This window comes from Mytilus galloprovincialis, chromosome 5 (assembly GCF_965363235.1).
Source record: "Mytilus galloprovincialis chromosome 5, xbMytGall1.hap1.1, whole genome shotgun sequence".
Lineage (NCBI taxonomy): Eukaryota > Metazoa > Mollusca > Bivalvia > Mytilida > Mytilidae > Mytilus > Mytilus galloprovincialis.
In genome coordinates, this window is record NC_134842.1 from 79,558,592 (window position 1) to 79,584,484 (window position 25,893).

General features: G+C 30.9%; 1 protein-coding gene across 1 annotated transcript; it reads left to right on the top strand.

Moving 5' to 3' along the window:
- Window positions 1–712: 712 nt before the first annotated feature.
- Window positions 713–24,883, top strand: LOC143074159 (uncharacterized). Its single transcript, XM_076249708.1, has 15 exons — window positions 713–783; window positions 7,673–7,897; window positions 11,454–11,639; window positions 12,779–12,982; window positions 14,801–14,869; window positions 15,908–16,072; window positions 17,447–17,528; window positions 17,846–18,006; window positions 18,382–18,549; window positions 19,374–19,489; window positions 20,030–20,210; window positions 20,627–20,788; window positions 21,909–22,046; window positions 22,795–22,917; window positions 24,651–24,883. The coding sequence occupies exons 1-15, from the start codon at window positions 735–737 to the stop codon at window positions 24,881–24,883; spliced, it is 2,262 nt and encodes a 753-aa protein (XP_076105823.1). The 5' UTR covers window positions 713–734.
- Window positions 24,884–25,893: the final 1,010 nt, after the last annotated feature.

The following is a 25,893-nucleotide window of genomic DNA, read 5'->3' on the forward strand; positions in this document are numbered from 1 at the left end:
AAACGAACAAAAGATAACTTCAATCTCTTTGGCAAGACTTAATTTCATTTTGTTCGCATAACAATTACATAGACATACACAATCAACTTTTCTAGAACATTTCTAAATACAGAAATAAAACTGTATGACTTCGTATTATTTTTTTTAATCAAAAACAGACTTTATGCCTGTTCCAAGTCAGGAGCCTGTAATTCAGTGGTTGTCGTTTGTTTATGAGTTGCGTATTTGTTTTTTTTTGTTCATTTTCTTATATAAATAATGCCGTTAGTTTTCTCGTTTGAATTGTTTTACATTGTCATTTCGGGGGCTTTTTATAGCTGACTATGCGGTATGGGCTTTGCTCATTGTTGAAGGCCGTACGGTGACGTATAGTTGTTAATTTCTGTATCATTTTGGTCTCTTGTGGAGAGTTGTCTCATTAGCAATCATACCATATCTTCTTTTTTATGACTGTTAAAAAACATAGTGTTTACTTCCTGTCAAAATAACACATATGTTAACACCTCATAAGCCCAGTGTAAACTATATCAAATAACCTTATCAGTTTAAAATGCAGTTGTCATATTCCAAAAAAATAGTTGAGCGTAAAATTTAATTACTTTTTCTTTTTATTGAAAATCATACAGGGTATATTATATTTCTTGTCCAATAATGTTACGAGCAAGGTTGCCTTACTGACATACAAAGCGGACGGACTAATAGTTTTATGTATTAATTAAGCGACACCTCAAGACATGTCACGTTTAATCATATGGATAATTAATTTCCTGTTTATTTTATCATGTAAGTTTTAACGCTCTTTATCAATCAAATGGAATGTTTCCCCGGTAAATGAAAACAAAATTATCAAAAAGTTCAAAATCAGATCAATATGATCATTTCTGTGACATTTTGTTTTAGAAATTGTTCAAAAGTTTCATCACGAACTGTTTTTATTCATACAATATCTAAGTACTCTGAAGAAAGTGAGCTTGAATACACGATATGCGCGTCACCATGGAGTTTGGTACTTTTGTTATACTTTTGTTCCTGTTAATATAACAAATCATTGGCACTCAAATAAAACAAGTTAATTCAAAAGCGGAGTTATTTCAAATATTTGGAAATTTTTTGCTATATACGGGCTTAGCTATCACAATTGTGCGATAAAATAAACTCATCATAGATACCAGGACTTAATTTTGTATATACTCTTGATGCGTGCTTCGTCTACAAAAGACTAATCAGTGACGCTCGAAGCCAAAAAAGTAAAACAGGTCAAATAAAGTACGAAGTTAAAGATCATTGAGGACCAAAATTCCTAAAAATTTTACCAAATACAGCTAAGGTAGTCTATGCCTGAGGTAGAAAAGCCTTAGTTTTTCACAAATCTTAAATTTTGTAAACCATTAATTTATAAATACAACCATATTAATGATCATTCATGTCAGCACAAAAAGTGCTGACTACTTGGCTGGTGATACCCTCGGAGAAATAAATCTCCACCAGCAGTTGCATCGACCCAGTGGTTGTAAATGAATTCATCATAGATACCAGGAATAAATTTTGTATATACGCAAGACGCGCGTTTCGTCTACAAAAGACTCATCAGTGACGCTCGAATCCAAAAAAGTTAAAAAGGTCAAATAAAGTACGAAGTTGAAGAGCATTGCGAATAGGTAGAAAAAATAAAGCAACACAAACACCAAACTTCCAGGAAAACGGCAAATAAAATCATCAAAACATCAAACGAATGAAATAAAATAACCCGAATATTGCAGTCGTTGATATCCGTTGATCGACCACGGCCTCACGGAAAGGGATTGATTGATAGAGTTAGTAAAACAACTGTCACATTCCTGACATTGTACCGGTATTTCCTTTTGTATAAAATGGTAAAAAATATTACAGCTTGTATCAAATAGTCCGTGTAAATGTATAATAGCGTTGGTTTTTTTTTTTCTATTTTGCTTGTTCTTGTTGCAGTGCAGTGTTACGCTTGTCCTGTTGTTTCACTCGGTTTAAATTTGTAACCAGGATTTATTTTGGCTTAACGATTAATAACCATTGAACAGCGGTATACTACTGTTGTCTTTATGTATTGAACCATTTTTTTTATGACAATATAAGAGCAAAACAAACAGACATAATATGAGCTGCATTGGATAGAAATCGACCTTATGCAAGAGCATGTACACATATACATATATAAAACTTTGATCGATTTTGGAATAACTAAGATATAAAATCTGCATCTTGGTCCGTTTAAAAGGGTTGTCTTCTTATGAAAACCTACTTTTGGAACAATTACAGACTTTCTGTAGAAATTTTTTTATCCCAAAAAAGGTTAACAGAGGTATTGATTTTCGTTTGCATCAGGTGGATTTCTATCAGACGCAGCTCATATCATAAAATTAGAAAATCTAAAGCACATCAGTCAACATCGTTTCATCATCACTATAAAACTAAAAAATTATGTCAAAAAAGAAAATTCAGTGGCATAAAGACACTCTTTAATACAAAGAATAGCAGAAATAAAAGAACTGACTTGATAAAACTTTTGAATTAGTTTGAACAAATATCGTTATTTACTTTCTGTGTGAAAGTGGCTGTTCATTAGTTTATTCGTCCGTTGTAAGAAAAGAAATCATGGGCAGTTATTGATATATGGGAAATTAAACCGACTATGTAATTAATACATTTTGCTCCGCTAGCGTGTAAATATATTTTCATTAGCTTATTTTGCAATAAACGGCTTGCGCAACAACTGATGTTTTAGTTTTTTCCTATGCACGTTACATATTATGTAACATAAATTTCATATTAAAAGTATAGATATATTTCTGACAAAAGTTATACTGTTCAGATGTAAGTGCAATAGATTTCAAATACAAGGGCACGACGTATACTTCTAATTTGATAGAGAAATTTGAATTATTTAGTTTTTTAATTGCAGAGTAAAACAATGTTTATTGATATCCAAAGTTAATGGGAAATAAAATAAATTCATAGTAGAGCTAAAAATAAAAAATCACCATAAGACAATGGCGCATTTTAAATGACTGTATCAACTCTAATATATATATATATGTTCCGGACCATATGAGTAATTGAAACATACGCGTATTGTCATGACCATATGTGTATACTCATATGGTCGGACCATATGAGTATAATACTCGTTTGGTTATTAACGGGCCGGACCATACGATTATTTTGCCCATATAGGTATTTTTGTTTTAAATTACATTATAAAAGTTTCAATAACACAAAAACTTGATCTAAAAAAAAATGATGGTTAGATGACAATGTATTATTTTTATAATTCAAATACTACGTAAAAATAAATATTGATGCCATAGTTAGTTTTCATCGCTAATAACATTCTTGCATGTAGGCCTGGGAAGACATTTACTTACACGGTATCATAGCTTTTTTGCATTTGCAAGTTTTGGTTGTGCACGATCCTTTTCATTTACACCTTTTGTTTGCGAGTGAAAAACTAACCTTTTTATAGCCGTGTACAGTGATACCGAGGTCTTGGGACATTCCGATATGTCTGCGGTGTTTTTAAGAAGCTCTAAATCTCAAATATCGTAGCATGACTGCAAAACACCATACTCACAAGATAACTTAAATTACCTATGTTACTTTCCAGTGACTTCTTGTATAACGTTCATTAAGAAAATTATGGAATTAAGTCGACATATTGCCATTCACTCGTAATGACCATTGGTTATGACCATCGGTAATGATCATCGGCTATAAAATGTTTTTATTATAGTAAGTAAGTAGAATTAACTGTGTGAAACTTCTTATTTTTATTTAGCTAATCGTTTTATTATAATATATAATATAATAATAAAATTAACTATATGAAAGCGTCTTTTTAATGAACGGTCATACCATATGAAGAGTTTAGAAGTATTAAAAGTAAACTGTTACAGAGTGTTAATTACCCCGGACCATATGAGTATATACCATTATGGTCATGACCATATGCGTATGGTCCAAATACTCATATGGTCCGGAACATATATATCGGATTTATTGTACATTAAACAAACCACCTTCTCTGTCTGGATGGTACGTTAAATTTGATCTTATTTTCTCTTTTGTTTATATTATTCATAAATGTACATAAGAAAATGTATTTGACCAATGGTGTATGGATTAATAGTTCTTTTGAGTTAGATAGGAAACAATTAACAATCAATTATGGTGTGATGGTTAATAACGTACCAATTTACAGTAACACAACGCAAGTTTTTCATGTAAAGCAGGATCGTCTTACCCCTGGGAACGTTTTTATGTTTTGGTTGTTTTTCGTTTTTAGTAATTACATTGTCGTAGAATAGAGAACTTAAACAAGGAATGTACAAAGAAACGATAAAACACCCGACCCAATAGCAGGAAACATCACAAGACCATCAACAGGTTTTCAGCGCCGCCAAATAGTCCGCTTCCAATCTAATGCAAACCAACCATAATATCTGCCGTAAACAGTTTAGTATCATTCCATCATGAATTAAATGAGAAAAACATGACCCGTATCATGACAACATCTGGGTTTTAGAATATATGTAAAATTAAGAATGGAAATGGATAATATTTAAAAGAGACAACAACTAGACCAAAGAGCAGACAACAGCAGAAAGCCACAAATGGGACTTCAACGCAGCGAGAAAATTATGCACACGGTCCGTTGGCCCCCTAAATAAACCAGTATATAAGTTCAGTGAAAATGTACGTCACACTCAACTCGAAAACATATAAATGAACTAAAATTTAAAAAGATGCAAGACTAACAAATGCCAGAGGCTCCTGACATGGGCAAAAATGAGGCAGGGTTTAACATGTTTTGTGAGATCTCAATCTCAATTTTAAATGTGTTTATTTCCGATTAAGAGATAAAATTGAGATTTGAAATTGGGAATGTGTCAAAGAGATAACAACCCGATCAAAGAGTTGAACACAGTTAACAGCCGAAGGCCACCAATTGGTCATCAATGCAGCGAGAAAATCCGGCAACCGGAGGTGTGCTTCTGTTGGCCACTAACCGAATATGTATACTAGTTCAGTGATAATGGACGTTATACTAAACTTCGAAATATATAACAGAAACTAAAATTAAAAATCAAACAAGACTGACAAAGGCCAGAGCCTCCTATTTGTTAATTAATGTTCAATCCTAGAAATGTCATCTTAAATGAATTATGGTGGCTCGGGCTTATTCGAAGTTTCTGTTAGAAATACCGGGTTTTTTTTGTTATTTTAATATTTAAAAGTGAATCAAATTGGTCGATAAAAATAGGGGGTTCTATGTTGCATTACATTTTGCAAGAAGACGGAGAAAGAGTTTCAGGTCTACAAGTTTAATACTCTATCTCATTTCCACACAAGTATTCAGGTTAACCCAATGAACAACGCAGAAGAAATATTTCTGTACTTTGGTCTACTTAAAGAACGTTGTTCTTTTAGCATAAACTGACTTTGAACGTGACAACTTTGACATGGTAGTAATTCTTACCGTGGACGTTATAAATTTTATTGGATCAACATAAATCTCATTTCCCCAATGTAATTTGACCACCTCATTAGTATTCAAACTAAAACTGCGAATCCCATTAAAATTCTATCGAAAGACATTTAAAACCAAAAAGTTAATTACTGTATCGTCTTTATTCCAAAATAATTATTTTTAATTGAGTTGAAATAGTAATTAGTATACTATATTACATTTGGCGTAAATATAAGCTCTGTAAATTAATTGAAAACTTAAGTGCTCAAATGACAAATTAAGTCGATGTTGAATCATGCATCGCAAAACAGCAAAAAAAAAATAAAATTACATAACACGAAAAAAGTGTTAATACTGTATATATATACAAGGATTATGTGACACTGCGCATTATTTCCTGTTAAAAAGCCTTGTCATTGATGTATCGTTGTCTGATTTACGTTAATGGAGCAAATGTTTCATGTATTTTCCTGAAAACTTACCAATCAATATAAAATACAGTAGGTTCTGCAAAAAGGGTAGAACAAAATAAGATTAAAAAACAAGGTTGCGCTAGTTTTTCCGGATTTTAATTGTTAAGAAAGGCCATTAAAAAAACCTCCAATTTTTAATTTTATGTTAAATATTACCACAGCAAAATATTTGACTTGAATATTAATTAAGCTAATATTAAACCGATCCTAAACAGAATAAATTACTATTGGTGTAAAGAAAAAAGCCTGACAAGTGACAAACTTAAACAATCTAGATATGCAGTTTCAATTGATAATATTAAGTTAAAGGATTACGAAGCATATTTATTTTTTGTTCTGTTTCTGTAAGAAATGAGAGAAACACATGAGATTAAAAAATCATCAAACTCCAAGTAAAATTACGAAAATACAAGTACAAATTTAATTGGCAAAACCAAATTGATCATTGCTTTTAGATCTTTGGTCTTATTTGGAACATCAAGCAATTAATTTCAAAATGACGCTGCTGATTGTTTATTGTTTATGCAAGTATTTGTGTATACAGGTCATAAATAGATATAAGAAGATGTGGAACGAGGGGCAATTAGATAACTCTCCATCCAAGTTACAATTTGTTAAAGTTATTCCTTGTAGGTGAAAGTATGGTCTTTGAAGTGTAGCCTTGGCTCGCACCGAACCGCAAGCTATAAATGGCCATACAATTAACCAGTGTTAAACCATTCAAACGGGAAAACCAACGGTTTAACATATATATAAAAAAAAACGAGAAACAAGAAAAACTTATTAACTACATCAACAAATGACAACTACTGAACATTAGATTCTTGTTTTAGACCGTTATCGTTTTTACTTGAATAAACATTTTTCACTTAACATATTCAAGTAGGTCACTTAAATTCAAATTGACTAGTATCATCATACAGTCGTTTGTTGATGTCTCCGTGATTTTGAAGATCGGCCTGAGATGTGGAAGTAAATTAATACAACTACAAAACACATGACGCTAATCAAATGACATACATTTTTATTCGTATTTCACCAGAGGTGTGGACGTTAAGACTTTGAAGAGCGTCATATATGTCGATGGATATAGGTGTACACAGCTACTTTTGCATAGGTACTATGTATACCAAAAATCTGCAGTACTGGAAATCTACTTATTTATAAAAATATTCAGTACCATTTTGTTACAGTACTTGATTTGTACTTGAAATTTTAAGTGCTACATATTGTTGGTTACAAAGTTACATTTCCAGCATTTTGATAGTATGTCTATTTCAAATCTCTTAAAATTCTGATTTTCAAACATGGATTATTGTGATTTTTACTTTTTGTATTATTTCTGTACCAACATTTTAAGTACAAATCAAGTACTGTAAAATACAGGTACGTAAATAGTGCAATAATTTTAAAGTAAAGAAATAGTACTTAATATCAAAAGTAAATTTTCAGTACTACAAATTTTAAGTACAAAAATAGTACCTATGAAAAATTGGCTGCGTATTACAAATATATATAATTCATTATCAAAGGTACCAGGATTATAATTTAGTATGCAAGACGCGCGCTTTGTTTACATACGACTCATCAGTGACTCTCAGATCAAAATATTTATAAAGCCAAACAAACGATCCTCAATCCAATCTGCATTCAATTTTGTTCATCTTCAGTAATTTTATGTATTTTTTTTCTAAAATAGCAAGTCATGTACTCGCAAGTCATATCGTTGGTTGTGACGAGGTGACCCCATTGACTGTATTTGGTGAATGTACGGGATATTGTATCAATGGTGTGTTAACATGGTTGGAGTTGTGGACAAGAGAATGTTGTACGCAAGGTCATGCTGCTAAGAACTGTGCAAGAACAGAATGGATATACGAGAACATAACTTGTATTGGTACTGATGATACGGCGTGTTGCCCAGGTAACATTTTTATACCATCTGATTACATGGTTAGTGATCCCTACTATTTAAGTCTGTTGCAGTTCTATAACATTTATAAAAAGAATTATCAATAATCATTATTTGATTTGTCGTATATATTGCTAAATTTGACCCGTGTCTTTCTTATTCGAGCATCGTTTGCCAATTGTTTTGTTTTTTAATTATAAACAATATTCTGCATAAGGTTTTAATGGTTAATACATTTTTGGCTGTCTTAACAAGACAGATGTATAGGTGAAATATGATACACAAAATGATTTTAGGAAGATAACTACCACTAATGGACCTCTTTATATTCTTTATAAGGTCTCTTTTGGTCAATTTATCCATCTCATTTCCTCAAAATTTCAAGTTTTCATGCCAATAAATAAAAATAATAATAACTTTCACTCATTAGAAATGTTATGAAAATGAGCAATTGAAGTATTCAAGCAGAATGAACAATCCATATAAAACATGTGAAAGCATGTCTCCAAGGAGGTTTCAATAAGTCCTTACGTAAAAATTTAATTACGCCGCGTTCCAGAGAGGGACTTAAAAGGCTTCCCTTTTAGTAAATAATTTGTTCTTACAGCATTAACAATATTTTCATTTACTTATAGATATATATTTATTAAGGCATTTCTATCATAGCAGAAGATAAAAAATAAAGAGAAAAAGCTCCTAAAAACACGAAGTATGGCTTATTCTGTCAACTGCATATTCATGAAAGAGTCTTATTTCAAGGACATTTTCTCATAAAATATGTTTTGGAGACTCAATCCACTCAGAATAATATTTTTTTTTTAATTTCACATAAATAGCAAGAAATGTTAACACATGAGAGTACTCACAAGGTCAAAGGTGTATGTACAGCTTCCCATATTAGGTGTAATACCACCAATAATTTTCGGACTTTTCGGAATTTGCACTTTAAAAAAAAATTGTGCAGAATTTATCTTTGTTTCAAATAAAGAAATACTTGGCATGAGTAAAGTTTTATCCTGTCCAGTACTATAGAAAAAAACCACATAATATTTCATTGATTATAAGAAAATAACCATCATTGGAAATTAACCAAACAAATTTTTCCCCTTATCTAACCTGTGTACAAGATTAAGTAACCATGTAACATCAAGTTTTCAAAATATGCTATAGTAACCCCAAATAAAAAAGTAATGGTGCTTTGAAATACCCCAGACATATTTTTATGACACAGAAATGTTTTACTGTGTTAACATACATCAATAATGTGATCACATTTATGAATTTCCTATTTACAAAACTTTAGGTTTTTTTCGAAAAACTAAGAATTTTCTTATCCCAGGCAAAGATAACCTTAGCCGTATTTGACACAACTTTTTGGAATTTTGGATCCTCAATGCTCTTCAACTTTGTTCTTGTTTGGCTTCATAAATATTTTGATATGAGCATCACTGATGAGTGTTATGCAGCTGGCGTACTAAATTATAATAATCCTAGTACCTTTGATTACTATTTACTGCGATAAAATATAGGATTAATTATCTACAACTGTCAAATTCAAGGGAATATTTTTTTTTTCGACCTATTTTTGTAAACAACCGGAGGTGACTTACACCTAAATATTAAAAATTAGTCAAAGAACAAAATCATCTAAGATGATTTAACCATACATTATGTAATCTCAACTTTAGCCCATTAAAACTAAACATGTTACACTGAAATATTCAAGAAGATATGTCACTGTCTAACCAAAAACAGAGGGTCGCATATATTATGCTAACAGCAACCATTATGGTTTACCTAAATATTAACAAAGACAATGAAAGTAAAAATGTCAAGAAAGTTAATTTAGTTTCACAACCTTAGTGTACAGTTGCATATACGAAATTTTACAACTCAATACATCTTTATACACACGACAAGTGCCACATGTGGAGCAGGATTTGCTTCCCCTTCCAGAACACCTAAGGTCACCCCAGTTTTTGATAGGGGTTCGTGTTGCTTAGTCTTTAGTTTTCTATGTTATGTCTTCTGTGTTGTTGTTTGTCTGTTTGTCTTTTTGTTTTTAGCAATGGCGTTGTCAGTTTATTTTATTTTCAACAAAGAGTTTGACTTTCTCTCTGGTATCTTTCGTCCATCTTTTGTAATAATAATAATACTTTATTCAGAAGCAATACAACTAATAGAATATACAATTTTCTTTTTTTTTTCTTTTTCGAATGCATCACTGAAATATAAATACAATAATTGTACACAGTATAGCCGGAGAATTTTCATATGATAAATAAGTAATACAACTACATATTACGATTTTTTTCAATATTAAACAAAAATATACCTAAATTATTAAGTTATTTCGCATTGTAAATAGATAACAACTGTACAAGTTTAAAAGTGGATGGATATTGCCAATAGTATTTCTTGATGTAAAGTTTTCTTATATCACTATATCTATTACATTCTAGAATAACATGGTATTCATCTTCTACAATATTGTTATTGCACATAGTACATAATCTATTTTCTCTATGTACATTGTCATATCTGCCTATTTCTATATTGAGGCTATGGGGTGAGATACGATATTTACATATAAAAGGTTTATATATTTGATTAACAGGTCTATTTATGATCAATGTTTAAAAATATTGCCATACACGATTAAAAGGTTCAACAGTTAATCATAAGTATCAGATGAGTATTCCGAATATGTATTTCCTGGTGGTAGCGTCAGAAACTAGCATTGGAAATTCGAAATTACTGTGGTTTTTTTCAGAGCAACATGCATGGAAAATGTCCTTTAAACGCAACTTTAACAAAAATGTCATCTTTGATCAATGAGTTTTGCAATCAGGCAAGGTTATTTCATATGAAAACGTCATTATTTTGAATGTTCCATTAATCATATTAAAACATATATAGTGTATATTTGATCAACATTTCTGTGCATAAGTTCCCTTGCCAATAGAAAAATGAAAAATATAGTTCTTTTCATGAATAATGATGATGTTTAATATCTACAACAAAGGCAATAATCACAGCTGATATATTTTATGCAATGGTATTTGTCAGTTTATTTAACTACTTATGAGTTTGAATATCTCTTTTATAAGTTGTGGTTCAGACTTTCTTGGATCCGTATGATATTTGATTAACAATTAGCGGACCATGCAGCTACGTATTTTTTCTATTTCAAAACGATTTTAAGAAAGGGATAGTTGATAGGTGTGGAGCAGGATCTGCCTCAACTCTCGGGTCACATGAGATCACCCCCAATTTTTTGGATGAGTTCGTGTTACTTAGAGTTTTCTATGTTGTGTTTTGTGTACTCTTATTTGTCTGTTCAATGTCTCGTTTCATTTTTGGTCATGGCGTTGTCGGTTTATTTTCTATCTATGAGTTTGAATGTATCTCTGGTTTTTTTCGTCCCTCTTGACGAAGGAATTTGTGAATACTGCTGATACGGTTTTGAGTTTAAAATCAGTAGGCTCCATATTTTAACCAATACTTTGTCATTCTGAATTATTTAAGTCGGTCACATATATTACTGTTCGTATTTTGTTCTATACAGTTGACGGCGATTGGACTACATGGGGTGATTGGAACCCATGTCCTGTTACATGTGAAGGAACGGTAAATAATCAGAACAGAATACGGACCTGCACTGATCCTGAACCGGAATGTGGTGGTTCAGAGTGCACCGATTACGGAGAAAGTTCTACAGAATACCAAACCTGTAATACTGAATGTTGTCCTGGTAAAATTATATCTTTAATTTATTATACTCTCACCATATTCTGCATCAATGATTGTATTTGTTTTTAATTAATCATGACAAAAAAGATACTGAGAAATTACACTCCATTATGCATTCTAAAAAGTTATTCGACGTTGGATTACTATTTCAAAATTATACGATCATGTATGATGAAATGGCTTTCGTTTAAAGGATATGCAGTTTTTGTTTGTCGATAGCGGACATATTTGTAATTGATATTTTCAAAGAAGAGGACAAGTTTTTCTCAGACGTTAGCTTTTCACACTTTATTTTGTGACTAATTATGTTTACATTTCATATTGCATTTATTAAAATAAAAGAACATTTGATCCTCAAAAAACTTATTTCCACCTGTACTGTTTTTAATTGTAATAAAAATACAAATATGTAGAAAAAAGTTTAGAATTACAAAAATACTCCGAGGTAGATTCAAAACGGAAAGTCCCCAATCATATGGCAAAACCCAAAGCTCAAAACACATCAAACTAATGGACAACAACTGTCATATTCCTCACTTGGTACATGCATTTGCTCATGTAAAAAACGAAAGCTAATTTAAAACATATTGATTGACTGTTATCATTGAATTGTTTATCATGATGCTCCTTCAATTTGTATGCACAAATAATAATCATGATTTTACACATTAAACAGCGAATTCTTTAGCTTTGCATTTCAACAAAATACCGGATTCGTTGACGTGATATATATATATCAATAGATATTAAAAGGTTTGCTAGGTTCATTATAAGTTCTTGATACATAGTTTTAGTTCCGTGATACAAAATACAGGTTACATAAAGCATTGCACCACTGTAAATCAAAGTATTTTGCTCAGCGTTAAGATTTTAAGCGTTTTGTTTCCTTTTTCATGTTACAAATTGTTATAAGCAATAAATGAATTTGTTTCGACATAAAATTCGGTTGAAACAAAGCGAATACTCAGTAACACTATATAATGATGGGTGTTGATATTAACTGAATAAAATGGGAGAGAAATAATACAGGTCGGTGAAACCCCCTTAATTACCAGTCCGATATTTCTACGTTGTCTTATTCTGGTCTCTAGTTCATTTACATTTTGTAAACATGAAGATTATAATGTTATCTTCTTATAGTTGATGGTGATTGGACAGCTTGGGTTGAGTGGGACGCATGCTCAGTGACATGTGGAGCTGGGATACAGTATCGATATAGAGACTGTAGCGACCCATTGGTGTACTGCGATGGCGCAAATTGTACAGATTGTGAAGGATCTTTGTGCAATGACATCATACAAAGGGACACTGAAACAAATATATGCAACGATTTTGATTGCTTTAGTAGGTTTTTGTATGTATTACATTGGTTGCAATGAATTACATTGATTTCCCAGTCAAATAAAAACCGATAATTTCACATGTGAAATAAACGTGGTTATTTCACTCTCTGACGTCATATAACAATAGGCGTTGTCAAGACGTCGATAACGTCGGATCAAAACATGCGTAGGAAAAACATATAGTTCCTTACATTTTCTACATTAATTTCATAAAAAAAGAGCCATTTGCCAATGTAATAAAAAGAATAACTAATCAAAGAATTCAAATATCGAAAAATATTCAACTCGTGACCGAACAACACTGATAATTAACTCATGCGCTACGCGCATTCGTGAATTAATGTGTTGTTCGGTCACTCGTTGAATATTTTTCTCTATTTGAATTCTTCGATTAGTTATTCTATGATTATTAAATCAACATTGAACATGTCTCACATTGACCGTTCTTTGTTTTATGATAAATCTACTCTCACATTGACCGTTCTTTGTTTTATGATAAATCTACTCTCACATTGACCGTTCTTTGTTTTATGATAAATCTAATTTATCGAATCAATGTATCTTATTTCGTTTCCTTAAATAAATGTCTTTGATTTCTTTTTTGTTATAATCCACGTTAAGATTAAAGGAAGGAGAGTCACTATATTCCATATTTTATTTAATATTCAAATCAATCACCTGCTTATGGTTGTAGCCTGTGCTCATGCGATGTTTCATGTAAAAAAATAACCAAAATACCGAACTCCAAGAAAAATTCAAACGGTGACTTTTATACAAATAGCAAAAGCAAAAGCTTACAAAAACACAACCGATTGGATAACAACTTTCATATTCCTGACTTGTTACAAGCATTTTTATATGCAGAAAATTGTAGATAAACTGGTTAAAAGTGATCTTTTACGTAAAAAGTAATTTCGTGAGCTTTGTCATCAATATTAAATACACATAAAGATACCGTAAATGAATTAAAGGATATACATGGCTGATTCATTGTGTGCCAATTAACATTTTAGAAGATCGTTGTAATCTTGGTGTTTAACGCCACTTTTATCACCATGCATAGTTTCGTAAAATAAAATTGACGTTGAACATTTTGCATGCGGGTTCAACTCACATTCGTGTTGACAGCATAGCAATACAGTGGATGAACTTCTTAAACCACTCGGACATCAAGCCAAAAAAAATCACCAATACGATTGACCTTCAAATAACAATTATTAATGATTCTTGCAGTCATTTAGAGGTGATGTTAGTTTGCTGCTAGGTCGAAAAACCAAGATAAACTAGATAATTCTAAAACTACAATACAAATGCATAAGTCGAAGAATAACTGACAGTACTGTGTGCACCGTGTAACAGTAACATCCGCGGGATGATCACAGGTATTGTCGAAAGGTTAGCAGATGTAGCGTCACCAGTTCCACCGCGTTCAATTTTGAGATTCAAAATGTAATTTACCTCTGATGAGTTGCTCCTTAACTTTGCACTTGTTTGGCTTTGTAATATTTTGATATGAGCGTCACTGATGAGTTTTGTGTAGACGAAACGCGCGTCTGGCGTACTAAATTATAACCCTGGTACCTTTGATAACTTTGAATATCCGATTTCATTTTTCGTACTAATTTGTTTATTAAATTTTCGAGCTTATAAATGCAACAAGTATACATAATTTAAAATTTGCATTTTTCATGTTAAAGTATTTCAAAAAGAAAAAATATTTTCTTAAACTTAAGTCAACTTATGCTTTGTCTTAAATACACTGCAATTCCATGACGAAAACATATTATTTGTTTGTTACAAAAAAAAACTGTATTTTTAGTTTGCGGAAATCGATATATAGGATATGGTGATCCTTCAATGTTTACTGCTCTTGATGATTCAAATACAGGTAATGTATGAGTTTAAAATAAAACTACTCAAAGTAAATTCGAATCCTTTTTGGTTCCGGAGAAAAGAATAATATCATCCATGACTCCATTAAGAAAACCTTCTAATTCAAATGGTGATATAGTTTAATTATGTGAATTGCATTGGGAGCCACCTAAACAAATATTATGCGTAAAAAGCATAACACTTAAAATTACTTGAAAATTGCAAAATACTATTGGGATTTTTAAAAACACATTTGAATTACAATCTATAATACACTTAGTAGTGAATACTACCAATTTAACATCTAATACAAAACAGTTAAGCAGATATTCGGTTTCCCTCTTTTTCATATTTATGTTAACTGGAGTCGATCAGTTTTTAAGGTGGTACCTAACACTTTAACTAACTTTAATTTGGCTCGTTTAATTTTCTTAATATTTTGACATATTATTTACTTTGACCCTTTGACAAAAATATAAAAATTTAAAAAAATTTTAACTAACCGTTTAATCAGAAAAATTACACTGGTTATATAGCAGTTTGACAAACACTTATTTTGATCATTGAGAAGCTTGATATTCCCTTATGAACACAACGTCATTAAAACATTCTGCTGATTTTACAGAGTTATCTCCCTGTAGTGTTAGGTACCACCTTAAATTGGATCAAAATTTTCTAATTTGCTGTGGTTTGTTGAGAAAAAAATGAAAATAACAATTTTTTATTTCATTTGTTCAAAAGACTTTTCGAGATGTGTACGTATCGGGAATTCTCGAACGTTATGAGTTTATACCAAGGATGTATAAGACCAACACATAGAGAGCTTTATGTTCAAAAAAAGAAAAATGAAATATTCAACTTCTCCTAAAGTAAAATTTGCATAAGGGTGTTAGAACTTTAGTTTCTTAAAAAATGAAAACTACACATAATAAATTTCAGCGTCATTCTTAATATTTTCGAAATTGATCAACGATAAATTTATAAAATATTTGTTTTTTTTTTATCATTTTAAATATGAATTAACTCAGAGAGCCATTGATTTGTTTGTTTACAGATTATGGAATTTTGGCCGAAAGTGAGTTCTATCTGTCGAATTGTTGTGGAGTTATTAAGTCTTGGGAGTTTTCTACATCTAACAATGGAGAGCTTCATTTAATGGTATGGCGGAATTCAGGATCGACCTATACCTTGACTGGAATGAACACATACGTTATTTCGAGTATGTTTGAATAGTGAATACATGAAAATGGAAGTCCCTTAAAAAGACCCTATCATTGACCAAGCGTTTTTCGTTTTGTTTCATTAGAAGAAAACAACGTTTGTATCTTATTAAAATTAGTAAACGATACTTTTAAAACGAGTTTTCTAGTATCAAGCGTTTTTTGAGTAATGAAGTCTGAAATAGAATGACAAAACGTGTTGCCTTCTGGGTAGTTCATATTGTGTAAGAACATGGCGAAATCAATTTGTTGCATGTAGGAAACATTAATATTTGTTCAAAACTGATTTTGTTTTTGAATTTTTAAATACATTAACATAGTTTAAACTGGTTGAATGCAAGTCAGACAGACAAGAAGAAACTTTTAAGATGCTATGATTTGATTCCTTTTTGACATAAATGAAATATCTATATACGATGTACACTCCTTTTAAAAAACAATTATGAATTGCTCCAGTTGTGAAGAAGAACGAGAAAAAATAATTCTGTATGGTTGTGGCCCTTTATCTATTTCTTGCATGATCTTTTTCGTTTCACACTGCTCGTTATTTAATTTAAATAGTAATAATAAACTCGCCTGTGGCTTGTTTATTGTTGTATTAAAATTTAAAAAATCGACTTGATATCAAGCGATATCCAATTATCGCATCTCATGAAACCAAGTGTATCCTTGTCATTTCCAAGTAATTATATGTATCGTCGTAGCTTCTCATTCGTGAAGGTAGACCCAAGATTTAGTTGACTGTTTAATTTAAGTTGATTTTGTTATGGTTCTTGAACAAACAAAGTTTCACACTGGAATCGTTATCACGTGTCTTTTTTCGAAATGTCCAAAAATGACAGCAAACTCATTTGGTAAATTATTTGTCATTCTTACTTTTGCTTAGATGTTCATAATTTTTCTAAGGCTTGTTTTGTTTTATTAATTATACAGATTAGACGATAAGGTACGTTTGTCAATAAGACAGCTCTCTACACATGCTACAAGAGAAAAAAAGGACACATAAATTTACAACTATATGTCACTGTAAAGCCTTCAACTATGGGTTAAGGTGGTACCTAACACCTGAACTAAAATTTATTTGGCTCGTTTAATTTTCTTAAAATTTTGACAAAGTATTTACTTTGACCTTTTAACAAAAATATAAAAATTTCAAAAATTTTGAACCAATCGTTTTGTCAGAAAGAATACACTGGTTAGATAGCAGTTTGAAAAACACTCATTTTGATCATTGAGAAGCTTAAAATTGCCTTAAGAACACAACGTCATTAAAACGTTCTACTGGTTTTACAGAGTTATCTCCCTGTTGTGTTAGGTACCACCTTAAACCAATGCATACAGGTTTATAAATACATGTAAACATTACACTCCAGGTGGTACCGTTGGATATACTATAACTTATACAGTAAGGGAATCCGGGAGAATACCTATACAACATGGAGATATGCTTGGATGGTAAATATGCTTTGAATTGATATATTTTTAAATAATCTAAGAACAAATTTGTAAAAGATAAACATGGTAGTAATGGCACTATCAAATTTCAAAAAAAATTAGCTATGAAAGTAATAACTGCTACAGACTTTATTTTGTAAGATGTAGCAATATGAAATAAATAAATTCCAAAAGCGTTTGAACTACACCTTTTAACATAATGGAAATTGGTCATGAAATTTTATATACCCTTAGTATAGACAAATATCATCTTATTCGAAAATTTAGATTCATTAACATTGTTATTTAATATCCGCCATACCTTATTTCCATATTAGGTATACACCAGGTAATGAAGTTATTCCTTACAACGTATCTGTTCCCCAAAACTTCCGGATGACAAGTAATGTTGTTGTGGCGGTCGGAGATACGTTTGGTTGGTCAAGTGTTGGATATACAAATGACAGGGCGTATGCAATACGAATATATACTGATAATAGTAAGTACCTCATAACATTGATTAAAAGCTATGACAGTAAATGGGAATTTTAAATTAATTTTTCTGCTTTCTAATTGATTAATTCAGAAAAACAATATATAACTCGATTTCAAATTGAATAAACATATTCAATTTTAGACACAAATAATCCATCTAAAAGTATTAGCAGGAGTGACCAAATTACGCTACAGTGATTTATCTATGTTATTTGTTAGATCGAATTCTTATTAAAACATGAAATATACTCAGTATAGTTAATATAAGTTTCTATCACAAAGTCTTTACAAATTAATGCATATTGAATGAAACATTAATCGTGAATTGTTTGATCCCTTTAAATGTACACTACTATCTTATCTCTATCTATTGTTACAGATTCAGTTCCCATTTTTACCAATTTAGACCGGGAAATAGTGATATTTGACGATGAACCAGTAGCATCAAATATATACAAAGTAGAGTTCTATGATGACGATATCAAAGGGGATCTAGTCTGGAATGTAACCTCATCCGATACTAGTATTTCATTTAATACTGATACTGGTTTGTAAATATTATTTTTTTCACATAATATATGATAACGCGATCAATATGTTGTTGATATTCGTTGAACTGCATTTACTCGTACAATGCACTTTGGAAACAAAACAGTGATTCTGAGCTATAATTAATTGACAACTTTGTTTGATGAGAGTCTCATTCTTTAAGATGGTACCCAACACCTTCACCAAAATTAATTTGGCTCGTTTAATTTTCTTAAACTTTTGACAAAGTATTTACTTTGACCCTTTGACAAAAATATAAAAATCTAAAAAAAAATGAACCAACCTTATTATCAGAAAAATTACACTGGTTACATAGCAGTTTGATAAACACTAATTTTGATCATTGAAAAGCTAAATATTCCCTTAACAACACAATGTAATTAAAACATTTAGCTGATTTTACAGAGTTATCTCCCTGTAGTGTTAGGTACCACCTTAAACATGTTGAATGGTAAACAACAATCATGTGGTGTTCTCAAGTGACGTTTCGTATAGGCACATTCATGACTCCATGTCGTGTTGTCGATTGCAACCTTTAAAAGTGCAAAGGACTGGTCAATACCAAACAAAGAAAAAGATTGGTAATTATCTTCGAGCTTCAATCATAAGAATAATAAGATCTTAGAAATAATTTTATATGGTTATAAATAATTTACAGTATGTGCTTGGTTTTTTTTATGAAAATAATTTTAAACGCTCCTTCAAAACTTTCAGAAAATGGTTTATTAGTACCGGTATAGAGAAAAGATTTTCAAAGTTAATTGTCTTCAGCTTTTACATGTCTTATAATTTTCAATTGAAGAATTTTGTTCTATATTTCAGAATACGTTTACTTAGTTTCATCACTAGATGTAGGAACATACACTTTAATGTTTGAATTGATGGATTCTTGTTACAATGTTGCATTTGATACTATAACAGTAAAGGTTTACAATACGGTATGGGTTTCGTTTGGTACTATAGATGTTAGCAATAGGGAACAACAAAACACACAATAAACACATACAAGTGAAAGCAGATCAACAAAAATATTGAAAATAACAACAAACAATACTAATAACTGCCATTATAAAAAACAGTGATGTGGTATGACTGCCAATGCATGAGACAACTATCGACCAACTTTAACTGAAGTAAATGTAAGAAATCATAGGCAACCGTATGGCTTTCAGAGATGGAAACAAATAATACTGTATAGTCCGCTATAAACAATATGAAACAATTTACTAAAAAAAACTCACGACGCGATTTCTAACGAAAAAATTCACCAACACAAATATCATATCCTAGATTTTTTCCATAGGTTAACGTTTATTGTGAGTATGATCTAAATTGAAAAACTGATAAAATCTGTATCTACATAAATTTATTATGTTACAGTGAAACTAACTTTGTTTCTGGAAATGTACCTTACCACTTCCTGAACATATTGTAATGCACATTTGTAACACCATTTTCAATTGTGACTTAAATTTCAGCCACCGAGAATAATAAGTTTACCAAATTTTATAACTCTACATGAAGATATCCAAGAAGGACAACTGCTCCACACTTTAGTTGTCTTTGATCAACAAGCTGACGATACAATAACATGTGTTCAGACAAATTCCACACCAAGCACTGATAAATACTCTGTAGATTTGATGACAGGTACTTCAGGTAAGACTGTTACTTATTCTTTTACTCTTTTATATCATGTAAAACTTTTACGACAGTTATATTTCCTTTATTAACAAGAAAAACCATTTCTATTAATATTATCACGAACACATTGGGTTTTTTTTACATGTAACCAGTTATTGAAATTATAAAAATAAAAAATAAGATTTAATCGACATTTTAATATGTTATGGCAGATCAACTAGTGGGATATGCAACTTGGTTCCTACGAACTAGTTTTCATTGTATGCTCTTAAAACGTTTTCTGTGTATAACTTCTTTCAACAAAACTCTTAACTGTGTTGTTGTTCTATTTGTTCCAATAGATTTCCTTTTTTTTAAAGGGCCGAATACGAATTTAACTGATTAACATTTGGAATATTTTTGGTGTTTATCATCTTGACTCTTTGTTTTAGATTATGGTATTTATATACAACCAAACCCATCACTTGATTATAATTCCATAAAGACATACCAGTTATTAATATCCTGTGATGATGGAAAGAACGACGCATCTACCGGTTATTTCTTTGTTCACATTGAGAAAAATCATCCTCCATTGTTCATCAATTTACCAGGTATGTTATAAACCAGAGACAGAAAGCGATTTACATGGTTGATAAGGATGTTGTTTCATATTTTGATTTTATCGAATACTTCTTTGTAATATACTATGTTGATTTTATTTAAATAATACAAGTATGTTAGCATACTTGTTAGAGGAGCAATGCATATGTTTTCAGAGAATTAGTAAATTAGAAAAGTACTGAGTATCGAAAGCAGGTAACCTGCATTTGATATACTGCAATCCGTCTGTTTGAAGTGCCAATATAGTTTTGCGGTAACCTGTTACACCATTGCTGTATTTAGATTTGTTATTCATTATAAGTTTATGTAATAATATGTGTGGACTAATTCATTCAGTCTAAATATCAAATATGCAAAATGCATTCACTTGTTTATATTTGAAATATTGTTTTAGTATCATTTCATGAAATTACTTTTTTTAAATCTATATCGTACGTAACAGCAATGTCTGCTCTTCAAATCTATATACATGAGTTTGTCGTTGTTAAACGACTTTGAATAATAAAAACACACTGTCCTCTTAATTTTTGTCACAACAGAAATGCAACTTGTTATAAACGGTCAGACATGACTGTTTTGTTACTTGCATTATTTAACTGTGAATTAGAGAGTATTCAGATACCAACAAACAATCGGTGGTGTTTAAACCTCGGCGTTTAAGCTAAAACAAATATACATGAAAGGCATTGTTTATAATGACTTAATTAAGAAAGAAAAAAACGCGCTATGTCATTATTAGTTTTTCGGCAATTTGTCTCAACCATAGAATTAAATAAAATAGTAAGTAGAACTACTCTAATTATAACAAAGCATTGTGATAGAAGATACGCGACAAAAAAAGAAGAGGGACAATCAAAGTCATAAGTCGAAAATAGTTTGATAGTTGTTCGGTTGTATGAATGTAGTGGGTGCATTTCATTTATACATTTATACGTTACCATGAACACACAATGTACAAATATCTGATAAAACAAAGCCATTACACACCGTTTCAAACAAACCAGATACGATCCATCATTTTAAGAACTCATTTTGTTCAAATGAATTCATAGAGGTAGTAATATTTTGTATTGGTCAAGTTAATCAATGTTTGTCTTCTTTTCTTTAAAGCATCTATTGATCTCGATGCACCTTCAACCGTGTTAGGTGATGTGATATATACAGTACAGATATTTGACGATGAAAATGATACAGTGACATTTAATATGACAACAGAACCAAGTGAAGCACCATTTGAAATTAACCAAAGTATGTTTTATTTTAATCTTTTTTTTAGATAAACTTATTTTCATTCAGTTACATATATGTCATTAGCTAAAGTATTATATATAGTGTGCACTAACCTTACTACTAATATGCTATATACTAACGTTAACGGTATCGGTACTTTATATATCTATAACAATACAAATGTAAAATTCAAATAAATGATATAACAATGAGAAAAAAAAATAATCAACAAGGTCAATTAATACCAGAGATAGGTATGAAATATTCAAAAATCAAACGTTACATTATATCAACCAATAAAACGAATCCAAACTGCTGTATTCTTCTTGACTTGGCGTAGTCCTTTTTATAAGAAAATCTGGTTTAATAGCTAGCTACTTCACCCTTGTATGATAGTTGTATATAGTTCCGTTATATTGACATAAAATGGACGACCAACCCAAACAGACAAACTTGATGTGATTAATATGAAGGAAAATACTATGGTTGAATTCGAAATACAGTTTAATTGAAAACACTGTATGAACTTGAGGTATCTGCTTTTATTTTATATCAATTACCAGTTGAAAATAATATGACTGTTTTTTGTGTCTTTCAAAACATGTGTTACTCATATAATACCGACCGCTTTTGATAGCTTCAAAAAATAAAAACACATTCTGAAAATTCCTCTGACATTTTGGAATTGTCAACGTATTTAAATACATATATATTGACATTATAAATAAGACCAAGGGAAGATCTGCGAATAACTTTTCTTTTTCAGATGGTGAAATAATAGCAACAAATAATGTTTCGCTTATATTACCACCCGCTTACGATCTAGTCGTATATGTATCAGATGGAAAAACAAATGTAGGACCTCGGTCACTATCAGTTCATGTAACAGGTTGGTTCCTATTATGCGATTATTTAGTTATAAAATGTTAAATTCATTAGAAAAGGAATTCCTTCCCACCATTATAGACAAGTTATTATTTGTATTATCTACGAACGCCATTCACACAATATTTCCTGACAGTAAACGATAGATGTTTCTTATAAAAAAAAGTAAATTCCAAGGAAAATTACAAACGAAAAATCCAGGGCCGTAACTAGCCTCTTTTAATTTTGAGGCAAAATATATTCGCCGAGCGTAGCGAGGCGAAATTTATTTTTTTGCGAGGTGTCTGGGGGCCGCTCAAGGCCCCCAGAAGCTTTGAGAAAAATAACGCAAAATCGTGCATTCTGAGCGTTTCCCGTACTCTTTCTTACATTGAAACGCAATTCATTTTTAGCTATTTCTTTCGACAATATTCTTGTCTCAAAGCAAAAACATAGATTCATTGTAATTTAAGACTTTTAGGTTTTACGGGGACAACATTAAAAGTAGACCGATATGTAGGATAAAACAAAAACCGAAATTCTCATAATCATTATGTCTGTCTGTTTTTGTCTTGTATTGTGCTTAATTCAGACTTTGGTGATTTTTTATGACTATATTTAAATATAGAGACAATGCAGTATTATACTTTAAGTACTAGTACTGCTTAAGTCGACACTAAGGACCATCTTGACCTTCTTTTACGGTATCATTAATGATTCTTTTATTGTTGAAGACCTTCCATTAACTATCAAGATGAAGAATAGGGAAAAAAACTTTGGCCATTGATCGTTTGTATTTTTTCTATGTATTGACTTTGTGTGCATGAGATAAGGTCCTGTGCACGTTTACTCCATATTCTTTTATTTTCTGTTTAAGAGTCTGAACACGACTTCATGCAAGTTTAATCCTTCAATGTAAAAGGTCATATGGCAATACATTGACGTTTTTTTAAGATGATTTGATACCGGGAAATTAGTGGTCTTACTTTTATTTAAACCATGTCAGCTATCTAGTTTTATCTACAAAAAAGAGCCAGTTTTGTATTCTTTGATATCAAGTGCAGAAACGACAATTTTTTTTCTATGTCCAGTAGCATCGTATATTCTTAAAATAGTTTATCGTACAATGTCTGGATATCGGTGGACTTGCAACATTGCAAAACCACACTTTACAAATCAAAATCAACACTCTGCAGACTATAGTTATAAAGTAGGACAATAAATGAACAAAAGATAAACCCGGAACACAGAATTACAAACAATTTTGTTTCATATTTTTTTTTTTTTTTTTTTTAAATTACCAACATGAGGCATTTGCCTCATTTGCCTCAATGTAGTTACGGCCCTGAAATCACTAATCAAATGCCAAAATTAAAAGCTCAAACACATCGAACGAATGGTAAACTACTGTCATTTACCTGACATGGTACAGGCATTTTCTTATGAAGCAAATGGTGGATTAAACCTCGTTTATAGCTATATATTTTTTTTTAATGAAATAAATAATAATGGAATATTAATTAGGCAGAATGTTCAAACTCCATGTTAATGCTTTGTGTCCATCAAGTCTTGGTTACAATTTCGCTAACTTTTTAATTTTTCTTTAGGTGTTGCAATATAAACATTTGTATATCTTTTTTTTTTAAAGGAAAAGGAAAAAAGCGAACCGAATGTATCAATTGAATAAATGTCGCGCTTATGTAAAGTTATTTCATTTATTTATAAATGCAAATATCTTAGTAATATTTTTCGTTTTAGATATAAATGATGTTCTAGTTATAAGTAATCTACCATCATCAGATCCTTTCTTGGTAGAAGAGAATACCGCTATTGGTACGATACTATATCACGTTCGTGTTCAGGACCTGGATGTAAATGATAACATTCAAATGTATGCTACATCTGAACCACCAATAGGCTCAACATACTTTAATTTGACAACAGGTAAATTAATTTCAAGGTTGAGGTTGTTTGCGTATATAATATTTTAGCCTCACATACTTTTATGATATAAATTAGCCTCTAACCTTGATTTTAAAATTGGTTGCAAATAAACTCATCATATATACCACGATTGAAATGTTGTATTTGAGAAAGACTACAAATGACTATTGGTACAATGCTATATCATGTTCGTGTTCAGGACCTTGATGTAAATGATAACATTCAAATGTATGCTACATCTGAACCATCAATAGGCTCAACATACTTTAATTTGACAACAGGTAAAGTAACTTTTGAAGTTGACATTGTTTGTTTATATAATTTTCAACTCTGTAAATTGAAAACATATACATACCTCCGGGATATCTTAACTTAGATTTTCAATTCGGTTGCAAAAGACATAACTCACATGCTATAAAAACTTAAATATAGTCCTTGCTAAGCAGACAAATACTCAGCTAAAATGTACGAACTATATTTAACAAATCAACTAAGCACTCAGCTAATTGTTTACAAGATATTCATCAACATGCAGACATGGGTTACATTGTGATATATCGGAAAAGACGTTGTGTATTTTTGTCAAATCTTGTCGTCAATATTAATGGGTTCACAAGCTGAAAGATTTTGATTTACACATTTCATTGATAGTGGACCGAAATAATATTTTTTCACATCTTCGTTCTCAAGTTCCTTGTTAAAACGAGCTGTAAGTTTGTCTCATTTAATCTTGGTCGTATACTATTGAATGTTTGTCATATTATATATAAAGTAAAGTACTGAAATAAATGAATTTAAACTATGCTATAAGAAATGATTTTGTTTATCCAGAAAATACATCATTTCTAACTTGTTCACTTTAATTCAAGATAAATGATTAATGAACGTAGATGTGAGGTATGTAGTAAGGAACATGAGATAGTTCAAAGCACACAATGCAAATTTAGTTTTCTTTTAAATTATTTTTTTTATTTGAATATCATTTTGCGGATCAAAATGAATGTTTAATATACAGATCCCCGTCTTCCATGTTTAGTTGCTTCAAATCGCGCTAACC

Bases quoted from the DNA above. Each gene is read 5' to 3' on its own strand.
- LOC143074159 (XM_076249708.1), top strand. From the start codon at position 735: ATGTCACGTTTAATCATATGGATAATTAATTTCCTGTTTATTTTATCA. The intron at 18,007-18,381 runs GTAAGTACCTCA...CTATTGTTACAG, and splicing joins ACGAATATATACTGATAATA to ATTCAGTTCCCATTTTTACC. The intron at 18,550-19,373 runs GTTTGTAAATAT...TCTATATTTCAG, and splicing joins TTCATTTAATACTGATACTG to AATACGTTTACTTAGTTTCA.